At 42.2% G+C, this 11,572-nt stretch overlaps 2 protein-coding genes across 2 annotated transcripts; both read right to left on the bottom strand.

Moving 5' to 3' along the window:
* Positions 1–1,849: 1,849 nt before the first annotated feature.
* LOC136479498 (protein ALP1-like) lies at positions 1,850–2,714 on the bottom strand. Its single transcript, XM_066477348.1, has 2 exons — positions 2,390–2,714; positions 1,850–2,319 (listed from the first exon to the last, which is right to left on the bottom strand). The coding sequence occupies exons 1-2, from the start codon at positions 2,712–2,714 to the stop codon at positions 1,850–1,852; spliced, it is 795 nt and encodes a 264-aa protein (XP_066333445.1).
* A 547-nt stretch (positions 2,715–3,261) lies between these two features.
* Positions 3,262–4,223, bottom strand: LOC136481576 (L10-interacting MYB domain-containing protein-like). The gene is made up of 2 exons (XM_066478912.1): positions 3,918–4,223; positions 3,262–3,822 (listed from the first exon to the last, which is right to left on the bottom strand). The coding sequence occupies exons 1-2, from the start codon at positions 4,221–4,223 to the stop codon at positions 3,262–3,264; spliced, it is 867 nt and encodes a 288-aa protein (XP_066335009.1).
* Positions 4,224–11,572: the final 7,349 nt, after the last annotated feature.

The raw sequence follows: 11,572 nt of genomic DNA, 5'->3' as shown, positions 1-11,572 counted from the left end.
GTACACTTTCACCATGAGCTATGATTTACCCTTTCGCCCAAGGCGGCCAACCTCTTGACCCACTTCCAAGGAAGGTTAGCAGGGTTCACTATGAAGCCTTTCAAATGTTCATCTAACAAGTGTAGCCCACTAAGCATTCCCCATCAACTAGCAAGATCCCTCCCCCAAGGAGTGACTAACAAAAAGACAATGAAACCAAAGTGCACTCCCTTGGCAGGCTACGGAATCAAACCAATCGGAATCTGTCTTGCACCTTTCGGTTAGCAACTACGAGCTAGAAAAGGTCCTCATACTTGACTAAAGATAGAGCCATATAGCACTCATGGTTGTACTGTAAGTCTCAGATGATCGCTTACAGATAAGTCATTAAGGAGACAAATCTAGAGCACCATAATAATGCCCCAATGCTCTAGCCCTCTTAAGCCATGTTGCTAAAAAGCATCTTTTAGTGTTTATTGCATATACCATTAGTCAAGTTATAAGATCGTGGTCTTTAATTGAGCACTAGCATCATACTACCCAAATGCATAAACCCGTAGGTATCAAGGTACAAGGGAACAAAGTACTAGGAAATCCTTTGGGGTAATCAAGGTAGACACATGTAGTATGAATTAAATGATTAAAGGTGAATAGGACAATAAGGATGATCCCATGCTATACTTGCCTTAAACTCAGAACCTTCTTCAAGTCCAAATCTTCAAAAGGACTCCTTGATCAACATGTAAAGCTCACCAACTGGTCAAGATCATAAAGCACCACACAAGCATTCATGCAATCATACACGAAGCAAACAATAAAGCCAAATTAGAACAATACACCAAACATATGAAATAGCAAGTGAAAAATGTTTTAAAGATGTTCTACACGTTGCTATGAACATGCAGGCGTGAAAAGTACACTAATCGGAGCTACGGTGCAAAAGAAACGTCTAGCGAAATATCTACTCGTAGGAGGAAATATAAATCTATAAACTTCATTTGTTTTAACTATGCAAAAGCATATATAAGATAATATAAATTGAATTAAGTCAAATTTAGATTTGAATTACAATACTATAGTAAAACAAATCATATTTTATTTATAAAGTTCAGTTGCATAACTATTATCCTAGTTAGAGTTTAAACCATGAAATTCTAGAGTAATTAACATAGTAAACATTGTTACTAACGCATAGATCTCATCGGTACAAATCTAACGCAATTTTAATGGGTCAAATTAGAGCTAAAACATAGAAGATATGACTTAAACAGGGCTAGTGGCACTTCTGTAAATAGCTAGAAATTCATTTTTGAATTTAAATTAATAAATCAATATTTAAACTAAGCCAGGGATTGTGGGTTCAAATCTTTAAAAGGGTAGGGGTTCTTTTTCAAATCTGCCAGCCGAAGGGGTATGCTTGGATCTAAGCCATTGGATCATTATCGGACGGTGGAGATTAGATCAGGAGATAACAGACCATGGGTTGATTTATAGAAAATAGGAGGGCTCTTAAGCAAAAGTTCAACCGAAGAGGTACGATATTATGGCCCTGTTTGGCATGACTCCAACTCTGGGTGGAGCTGCTCCACTCTAGAACTCTAGGTGGAGCCAGCTCTAGGTGGAGTTGGAGCTGTCTGATGAGGGTGTTTGGCTGGGAGGGTGTCCCTAGCTCCAGAAAAGATGAGTTTGAGGGTAGATTGCCATTCTTGCCCCTGGTTCAACTTGAACTACTTCTCACAATTATGAAATGAAATTACATGCAGTGTAGTCCAAAATAATAATAAATTACATGTCATTTGCCTAGGACCGAAATTACGAAATAAGTTCATAGTTCCAAAATAAGGTTATTACAATAATCATTGCACTAATTCTATGCTAGGGCGATGTATATAGCCATATTATCACGAAAGGTGTCCATAGTCACAAAGCTTGATTTCGAAGTTGATCCATCAGAGGCATGTTGAGACACAGCATACTTGTTGTACCTTTCCGGAATAGTAAGCACGTAGGTAGGATCTCTATCAAAATTAGCAAAGTCCACATCTACACTAGCATGTTCACGTATGAAATTGTGTAGGACCATGGTAGCAGCAACAATCTTCTTTTGTGTGACCATTGAATAACCGGGCATCTTGTAAAGGATTTGCCATTTCATTTTTAATACTCCAAATGAGCGCTCAATAACATTACGAACAGATGAGTGTATACGGTTGAACTTCTCTTTTGGAGTATTTGGTTCCATACCTCGATGCCACTCAGGTAAGTGGTATCTTTCACCCTTGTATGGAGCTAGGTACCCCGGACGATTAGGATAGCCCGCATCTACAGCATAGTACTTGCCTACACATATGTAAAACAAGATAAGTTTGTGCATACAAATATGAAAAAGAACGTACGCAAAAATATTTACCTTGAGGAGGATGTGGGAAGACATCTACATCTGCTTCCAATGCATGGTACAATACACTAGTGTCATGCAAAGAACCCGGTTGACCCGCAACCACATACGTGAAGCGCATATCAAAATCACAAACGGCAAGCACATTTTGAGTTGCAATTCCAGTCTTACCAATATATCTCACTTGTTCTTCAGGTGATAAAAACACACGAATATGGGTTCCATCAAGTGCACCAATGCAATCCTTAAAATGTGGATATGCTCTCTTGTCATTCCTAATCCTCTTGTGCACATTGCAAAAATTAGGATCTGTTGGTCTCAAGAAATCTTGTGCCATGGCAACCACACAATCTAGAACTTCATGAAATTTTCTACTAATGGTTTCACCTGAGTGTTTGAACTTATTTTGTCCTCTTCTATTTGACTCACACCCACCACATGTGAATAGGAAAATGGCCAACATTTCATATGTATTCATGTGTTTCGATGGTTTTAATCCGTACCTCTCAACCAACACATCATGAAGATCATGAAAAATAACCTCATTCATCTGAAGCATTCGATGACACTCCCCTGGAGTGTTTACCGTCTCCAGCAGCCATCCCATACCACTTTGTTGTGAAAACATGAACCTTAGCGGTGCCTTGTCCATATACAAGTCATGATAACTTTGTGCTAGTTTTGCACTGCTCTCAAGCATTTAAAAAAAATTCCCCATCACTAGAATCATCAGACTCACTAGAAGACATTTGTGAACATTGATATAAATGAAATGTAAGATACAAATACCATACATAAATGAACTGCAAGAAAATAAAATGTAACATACATGAGACAAAAATAAAATGTAGCATACATAAATGACATCACTCTCACTACCATTTCTACTTTTCATATTTATCATTGTACTTCCTCCTAAGCCAGTTGAACCTAATCTCATTAGTAGGCAAGGTCATGAACATCTCCCTTTGCTCCTTCTTCACAAACAGTTCAGATGCAATGTAATGTTCATTGCTATCATAGCCGACCCCACAAGCAATCACAACCTCCATCACTTCATCAATAGAGTATTTTCCATGTCTCTTTGAAACATATTCATTGGCTAAACTTGCCATACTTGTTACTACTTCCTGAATTAGGAGTGCATTTTCAGACTTCACCTTCTTGCCACTTCTTTCAACAGGCCTAGCCAATCTCTTGCCACTTCCAGGAGGAGGACAAATACCAATATCCTCCTCTTGTATTCCAGGAATGGAATCATCATCTTGTGGCTCAAAATTGATTGCCTCATCTTGTGTCTCATCAACATTTTCTGTTGCTTCAACATTCACAACATGAGGAGACCAATGATCAATACCAATAGTAGTGATGTCAGCAAAACACTTGGCTAAGTCATCTTCATTCTCAAGGCCCTTCTTTTTGAACTTTCCACAACCCGGAATGTCCTAAAATAAGCAGGACAACACATATTATTATAAAGTATTACCAATAGATTTGTCATATGGAAAACAAATATAGCAAAAATCTTGAACCAACTTACAGCTCTAGCTTTTTTCCACCATTCATCATCCATAGCAATAGTCTTCTTTATAGGATCCCAACCAGTCCCTGTTTGCCTCAGCATTAGTTTCTTCCATGCCTTGAAATCTTCCTTCAACTTGTCCCATTTGTTCTTGATCTGAACCTTGGTAGCCACAATTCTAGTCCTTTCTTTGAACCCTTTCTCAACCTCAGTATAACCAAGTGCATTCAAGTGTGTGTTTGGCCGATTTCCTTTTCCAACTTGTTCGACAAACAACATACACAGCACTCGAGTGTTCTCCGAGTTCCAATCAATTTTAGGCATCTATCGAACTCACAAATTTCATATATGAGGTTCTCATTATGCTGAACTGCAATATACTAAACTGCAACAGGTTCTCATTTCAACAGGTTCTCATTTTCAGCAATCTAGAACTACAACAGGTTCTCATTTCAACTGGAATATACTGAACTGCAACGATCTATCCAACAGGCTAATTTCAGCAAACAAGACTCTAATGCTACAATAATTCATCGATCTATAACAGAGCATGCAGCCCAATTCATGCCTTGAAATCTATAGCAGAGCATCGATCTACAAAGCAGAGCATCGATCTACAACAGAGCATGCATCCCAAAAACAAAGCAGGCACCATACCTTGGGGGCCTCTGCGGACGGCTGTTGGCGGGCGTGGGGCAGCGGCCGGTGTCGGGGATCTCTGGTGGCGTGGGGCAGCGGCCGGTGTCGGGGCTACTACGGCAGGCGGCGGGACTCGTGCAGACGTGGAGGGAGGCGGAGCTAGGCGGCCGGGTGGGGGATCTCCGACGTCGAGGCTTCTGCAGCCAACGTCGGGGCTTCTGCGGCCGGCATCAGGGCTTCTGCGGCAAGCAGTGGTCCTCGCACAGATGTGGCGGGAGGCGGAGCTTCTGCGGCCAAGCGGGGGATCTCCAGCGTCGAGGCTTCTGCGACCAGCGTCGGGCTTCTGCGGTAGGCGGCAGTCCTCGTACAGACGATGCGGGAGGGGGAGCTACGCGGCCTGACGGGGCTAGGAGAACGGCAGCGGGGCTTGGCTGGCCGGTGGTGGGGGTGGACGGCGGCCGCCTGTCTGACTGGCGGCGGCGGAAACCGTAATGGGTGGTCTCGCGAGAAGAGGACAGAGGGAGGCTCAGTAAGGGGAGGCTCGCGAGAAGAGGACAGGGGGACTTGGAGAATAGAAGATGGCATGCTTCGAAACATTTTTCTGTGTAACCAGTGGCATTGGTGGGTAATTACCCACCAACTCTACGAGGAGGTTCAAAAGAAAGGGTTCTGGAGCAGCAAAAGAGGTGCTCCAAAACTCCACCTCTATTTGCACTACAGCTCCATGAAATTAGCAGCTCCATGGAGTTTTGGAGTTGTGGTGTTTGGCTGGATTTTTTGATGGAGTTACTAGAGTTTAGGAGTGGAGCCATGCCAAACAGGGCCTATATGGGCCATCGGATCTGATCTAGAGGGATGAGATTAGATGCTGGGAAGAGAGGGAAGGGAGGGTGGTGCCGGCGGCATCCTTGCCGGAAAAAGCAGGGGACTCGTTGGCATTCGTCATTTTTGACGCTTCGGCCATATTTCGGCTTGACGAAAGCTCGGGAAACAAGAGGGAAGCGCAGCGAATCTGATCGAGGAGGATAGAAGATCCATGGTAGATTGGTAATGAAGCGGCAGCTCGGGCTCGCATGCATACCTACGGTGGCGACGTAGAAGAAAATAGAGCGAGAGAGAAGAGAAGGCGGGTACCGGAGGATCGCTTACCTCGCGTACAAGCTTGCCAAGAAAATCGCAAAGGCAGAGGGGTGGCGGAGCAGTGATTCCCAGGTGGCGGATCTCCGGCGACGTGCGGTGTGTGGAGCTATGGCTCAACGTGAGATGGTGGCTCGCGTCTAGGGTTCGAGGAAGGCAGCACGGGCGCTCGGCTTTTATGAGTGGGGGGTTCAGCGTGGGCAGCACGCCTTATCCTGTGTAAATCGGGAGGGCAGCGGCGATTATGAACAGAGTCCATGTCCAACACGAGGTGGAAGGCGACGGCTGATGATGGGCCCCAGTTGTCAGTGACAGAGGAAGGGAGGGAAAGGGAGAGCTCGCATGTGGCTTGGGCTGCTTCGGCACGCGGCTTGGGCTGCTAGTGAACCGAGGGAGAGAAGAGAGCTCGCGCTAGCGCGGGCTGCTAGCTGGGCTGGATTGACGCGCGGCCCGCAGGGGAAGGGGAAGGCGGCTATGGGGTGGGAGAAAGGTAGGTCGAGAGAGAGGGGGAATAAGCTGGGCCTCTCGGGCCACAATGAGAGAGGGAGAGCTTTCCAAATTCTTTTCCCTTTTTTTTATTTCAAGGCCTATTTTCAAATTCAGTTTCAAAAGCATTTGAATTATTTTGAGTTTTGGATCAAAACCACTCATTAAAAATACAAATGCGCCGGCATGTATGCACAATCATGTTTCTAAGCCTTGTGATGAATTTTAATTTAAAGAAAAAGTTTATTTCCTAAGTTTTTATGATCATAAAAATTCAAAATTAAATCACTTTAGCTCTATTTCACGAGAAGCAGATTTTAGGGTGTTACAATTCTACCCCCTTAAGATTAATCTCGTCCTCGAGATTCGGAAGATGGCGATCAAAGAGATAGGGTTACTCCATCTTTGGATCTTTTCACTTTCTCGAGTAGTGCAAACCTCTTATTTGCCACTCCACGTCGCTTTGCATGTCATTGCAACCTTGCTCAACTATATCCAAAACTTTGATGAGAGTACTTGGTATAGGCAAGTTTTTTTTCTTTACACTTCACTCCTCATCCTTCAATTGCCCTTCAATGTCCTCATTCTCCATAGTAGGCTGCATTACCAATTCGAAAGCATTAGTGACTATGCTCAAGTTAGGTTGCTCAAACCTTAGGGCACGTACAACGGTCCCTTTAACCCCGTCCCTTCAACACAATTTTTACAGAAAACACCCCGCAGGAGCCTGGAGACAGAGTCGGCGTCGCCTCGCGAGGCGACGTGAACGTCCCGTGCTCCGAGGCGGAGAAGATGGCTTCAGCAGCGAAGTACGGCCCGCCTCCTCGACTCGTCGCTGTGCGGATCCCGGGCGCTTGCGCGCGCGGTTGTGGTTTGGCTACGCGCGGGAAGGAACTGTCGCGGTTGTAGCTAGGAAAAGACGGCGACGAAGCGGTGGTGCTGATGGCTGAGAAGAGCGACGGCAGGAAGAGATACCTATGGCGCCGTCGATCCGCCGCTCGGCCCGCACGCCAACCAGCGGCCGCTCGCCTCTCACGGGCTGCTGCGAAAGCCACGCTTGGTGCTGGGGTCACGGATGAGGACCAAGACGTATGAGAGGCCGTTGGTTTGCTGGCTTCTTTCTGGTTGGTCTGGCAACCAGGGCGGTGGAGGTACACTTTAGTTGCTGCTCCGGCGAGCAGGAAGGAGGAGAAGAGATGTGCTTGTATCGGCCGATTGGGACCAAAGGGAAGGGATGAGAACGAGTCTCCACGACCGAGTGGATGAGGATAAGGACGTCTGGCTGCTTATTTTTTTTAATCTTGTGGATGAGGATAAGGATGGTCGCCCTGGTCATGGATGTATAGAGATACTATTCCCAACAAATACATTCTAAAATCTAGAGTCTGATTAAGTCAAACATTATTAATTTACAAAAAAATACTCAATAATTAATTTAATAATACTTATTTAGTATCTAAAAACTCAAGAAGGATCTAATCGAGCACATATGGCAACGCTATGGAAACAAAGAAAATTAGACAGAAGGCGTTGCGACTATGTATAGCATAATTATTATATTGATAGTTTCTAAAAAATATATTGTAATCATGTTGCTCTTATTTATCCTTATTATATATTTTCTATCAAATAGCCACACAATGGTATGCAAAAAATTATTTATAGTTGATCCTAGCTACATGCAAAACATTAAACAGCTTAGAGACAGAGCCCTGTCTGTTGGGTTGTACGACCTGTCTTTATACATGTCTGTACAACAGAATCGAAGCACTTAGAGACAGAGCCCGTCTATGGGTTGTACATGCCCTTAAACACAATTCCTTAGTCCTTGGTGTCTTCCGAATCTTCGTTACCACGGCTGTCCTTTACTACGGGCATCGGTAACGACTTTTGCTTCTATAGGTATAGCACTTTTCCAAGTCATAACCTTGATCAATACCAAACCAATGATGATGTCAATGCTTAAAACCAACTTAGTGAAGATGTCACTGAGATTCTTATGCCTTGTAGATATCACTCTTAAGTCTAGGATTATAATGTCTCCAATGACTCTCTAAGAAAATCTCATTGCCCTAAGGTCACTCCGAGTCACACCTACATCCATGGGTGAGTTCCACATCACTATCTTTCTTGAGATCTTCTCCATAGTTCCACTATTAGAGAAAACCTATGCAAGTAGAGAACATCCTTCAATTAAAAACTCACTTGTCATGCTTGGTGTAACAGTGAGGTTTTCTAAGTCTCTGTAGAACCAACTGTAGATGTACAATATCTCCTTCCAATGTCATCAATATCATAGAGGGCTCCCACCCTTGTCTATTGTTGCTTGTGAGGGATTTAGACGGGTTATCGTGATCTTTAGTTGAGTTTATTTCATTCGGTTAAATGTCATTAACGAATTATATTGACAGGAATTAGAATTGGATAGGGAGCAAGAGAGCAAGGTGGACGGGTGATGCATGCCTTCAGGCGTGATCTGTATAGGATGATGATCCTTGGGCCAACAAAATTGCTTTTGACGGCATTGGGGATAAGATGGTAAATTTTTTTCTTTAATTACGCTCCAATATAGTCAATGGAGTAGATGCTCAAATTAAAAACTGTAAAACAAATTACTTTACCTTTCCACTTTTTTGACAGAAAAACTATATTGCACTGAGCCAGCAAAGAGCTTGCTGACCAACTTAAGAATAAATTTTACGAAGCAATAGGGGAAGGAGAACTACTCCATGATGGAAGAAAATTCCAATTAAAATGGTGCAACAATAATCCCTATTGGAGGAAGGTTTAGTTGAATGGCAAATTGATATCCATAATGCAATCGGGTGTAATACTCAACAAAGATTGCAATTCACACATTGGAAATGGAGGTTTTCATAGGAAGAATTTCCAACTTTATACTCTCCTTTTACTGCTAATCTTCATAGGCTAGATATGATATTGTTCTATTCTATATACTATCCTACATATTATAGTTCTTTTTTTTACCATGGGCTAATAAAAGTAATTTTAGTGAGCAAACACTGATCGAAAAAAAACAGCTTTGAGTACAAGCCTTTTTGGTAACTTCCAAGCTTCTAAAGTATCTAAAGTTTCTTTCAGTAAAACAAAAATTTAGTAAGTTTTCTTTGACAATCTTTATTTTATATTATCAGGATGTGAGGAGTAGTAGGAGGGGAATGGGAAGATGGTGAGATTATACTAAGCATCCAAGAACACAAGGAAGACAGATTTTGATGATGGAGGGTAGGCAAGCTACACTGTCAAGTGTCAACATACTTCAATCACAAGCTCTGCAAGTGGTTTGATGTGATAGATGGGGATATTAGCTTAACTGAAATGTTTATGTACTTCATGCATCAGGAGTTTGTAATGTAGCTGTAGCCTATTGTATAGCAGCTTGCTAGTTGATTCTAAATCAGGGTATAATCCTATTGTTTCAAAGTAGAGTTTTCTTTTGATATCCACGTGCGTGTCGCATGTGCATTTTCACTAGTAATATTAATTAGTTAAAAATAGGTATTTGCTTCAAAACAAGTATTAGCTAAAAGCATGGCAATGGTTTTAGATTTTGTCAACTACATTTTTTAATTACTCTTGAAACAAAAGTTCTGTTTGAGCACTGGAGTAATAGGGCAGTAGTGTTTGTTCTATTGCCGATGTGAACGTACAGCAGGCTGCAGCACAAGTGACCCATTTTTTCTTGCTGCATGCAGTTAACCAGTATAATTACTTTTTTTATTCGGTCACTTGCTCAGAGAGGCATGCTCTATTAGTGATCTTTCAGATTTATATATATTTGATTGCATTTTCACATTCGTAATTACGGTACATTGAATTTCAGTAAATTGGGTTGGCCATCACTTTAAAAAGGCCTCATCACGCAAGTGAGCTCCACAAAGTTCTAGCATCCAGCAAAGAGTAGACAAAAGGAAGAGGAGAGAATGTCTGTCCAACAAGCTGGGAAAAGCCACTGCGGTTTGGTTGGGAATATGAGGCAAAAGGGAAATACAAACTTCAGACCACCTACAGAAGTGAAGAACCGACCAAGACAGTAGTAGCATTAACACACCTACAGTAGGATGGCCGTGTGATCGTACACAAATCAGAGCTCCAGTAGTAGTAGTAGTAGTAGACTTGTAGTTTTTCATCCGGTCTCTGCCAAATATTTGAATTGGACTACCAAGTAACGGTAAGCACCCAAATCCGGTGAACCTAGGTTCTGAAGTATATAATTGACACGCAAAATGAGAAGAAACGGTTTTCCTGATCTGCATGTCAATATTGAAATAGTTCAGCACTAGAGCTTCAGTGAAGACAAGCAAGCAGTAATCTGATACCCAATTAGAGGTATTTACCTGCCTTCAGATGAATAGAAGAAGAAAAGGTAGTAATTAATTAGCATGCTTGTCATGGATACATATGAACAAACTAAAAAAATGGACAAGATATATAACATAATAGACTAATTATCCTCGTTTAACTAATCTGCTCCTTAAGAACGTTGAGTTATTACTATGTGCTATAGCTATTCACATGTGGCATGGCGTCACTAGGTTTGCTGTCACTCACTCTGACCCACTGTAGCAGCTTGGAGCTGCAAACGCTTCACTAAAGATCTGAATGGTAGGGAACCTGATCTACGTGGGATATCTGGAAAGTTTCTTCTTTCCCTATAGATTTGATATCATTGGACAAAATATGTTCATTTCACAATTTGTTATACGAAATATTAATTGTTTGTATTAAAATGAAGCATTCAGGCACTTAGAAAAATATTTCATCCCTCACATAAACAGAATAAACTCATAATCTTCTTGTTAATATATGACAATTCTCGAATACAAACAAATTCTATTTACAGGGTACAAGCACACAGTACCAGCAGCTCACAATATAACGCCCAGCAACTTATAATCAAATATTCTCCAAAGTCAAAAAGCAATTTAAAAAGAGTCAATTCAATCCGAAAACGTAAAATATGATGTCATCCTGGTCCATAAATGCAAGTTTGAGGACCTAAACGGGTGATTTGCAAGTTTAGAGACCTAAATGATACAGTAGAACAAGTTTGAGGACCTAAACGACCGACTTGAGAGTTTAGGGACAGGGATGACATAGATGAACAAATTTGATGACCTAAATGGTCGATTTGCAAGTTTAGGCACCGGGATGACATAGCCGAACAAGTCTGAGGACCGCCAGTGCACTTTAAGTCGCTGGAGTTGCTTTCTACGACCATTCACTGCTATAGATTCGGTAGTTGTGCATTCCGGATCAAGTCGCCACAACTACGCTACCAAGTCAATGCACATAGATGTTACGAGAACCTAGTACGTACATGTTGGAGCTATGGTTATTTAACATAACCAATATAATATAATTTGTCACTATTACGTCTAGCTCATGGT

Source organism: Miscanthus floridulus, chromosome 9 (genome assembly GCF_019320115.1).
Source record: "Miscanthus floridulus cultivar M001 chromosome 9, ASM1932011v1, whole genome shotgun sequence".
Classification (NCBI taxonomy): domain Eukaryota; kingdom Viridiplantae; phylum Streptophyta; class Magnoliopsida; order Poales; family Poaceae; genus Miscanthus; species Miscanthus floridulus.
This window is presented reverse-complemented; position numbering and strand designations above follow the sequence as displayed.

Bases quoted from the DNA above. Each gene is read 5' to 3' on its own strand.
- LOC136479498 (XM_066477348.1), bottom strand. From the start codon at position 2,714: ATGGCACAAGATTTCTTGAGACCAACAGATCCTAATTTTTGCAATGTG. The intron at 2,320-2,389 runs GTAAATATTTTT...ACATATGTGTAG, and splicing joins CTTCCCACATCCTCCTCAAG to GCAAGTACTATGCTGTAGAT.
- LOC136481576 (XM_066478912.1), bottom strand. From the start codon at position 4,223: ATGCCTAAAATTGATTGGAACTCGGAGAACACTCGAGTGCTGTGTATG. The intron at 3,823-3,917 runs GTAAGTTGGTTC...TGCTTATTTTAG, and splicing joins GGTGGAAAAAAGCTAGAGCT to GACATTCCGGGTTGTGGAAA.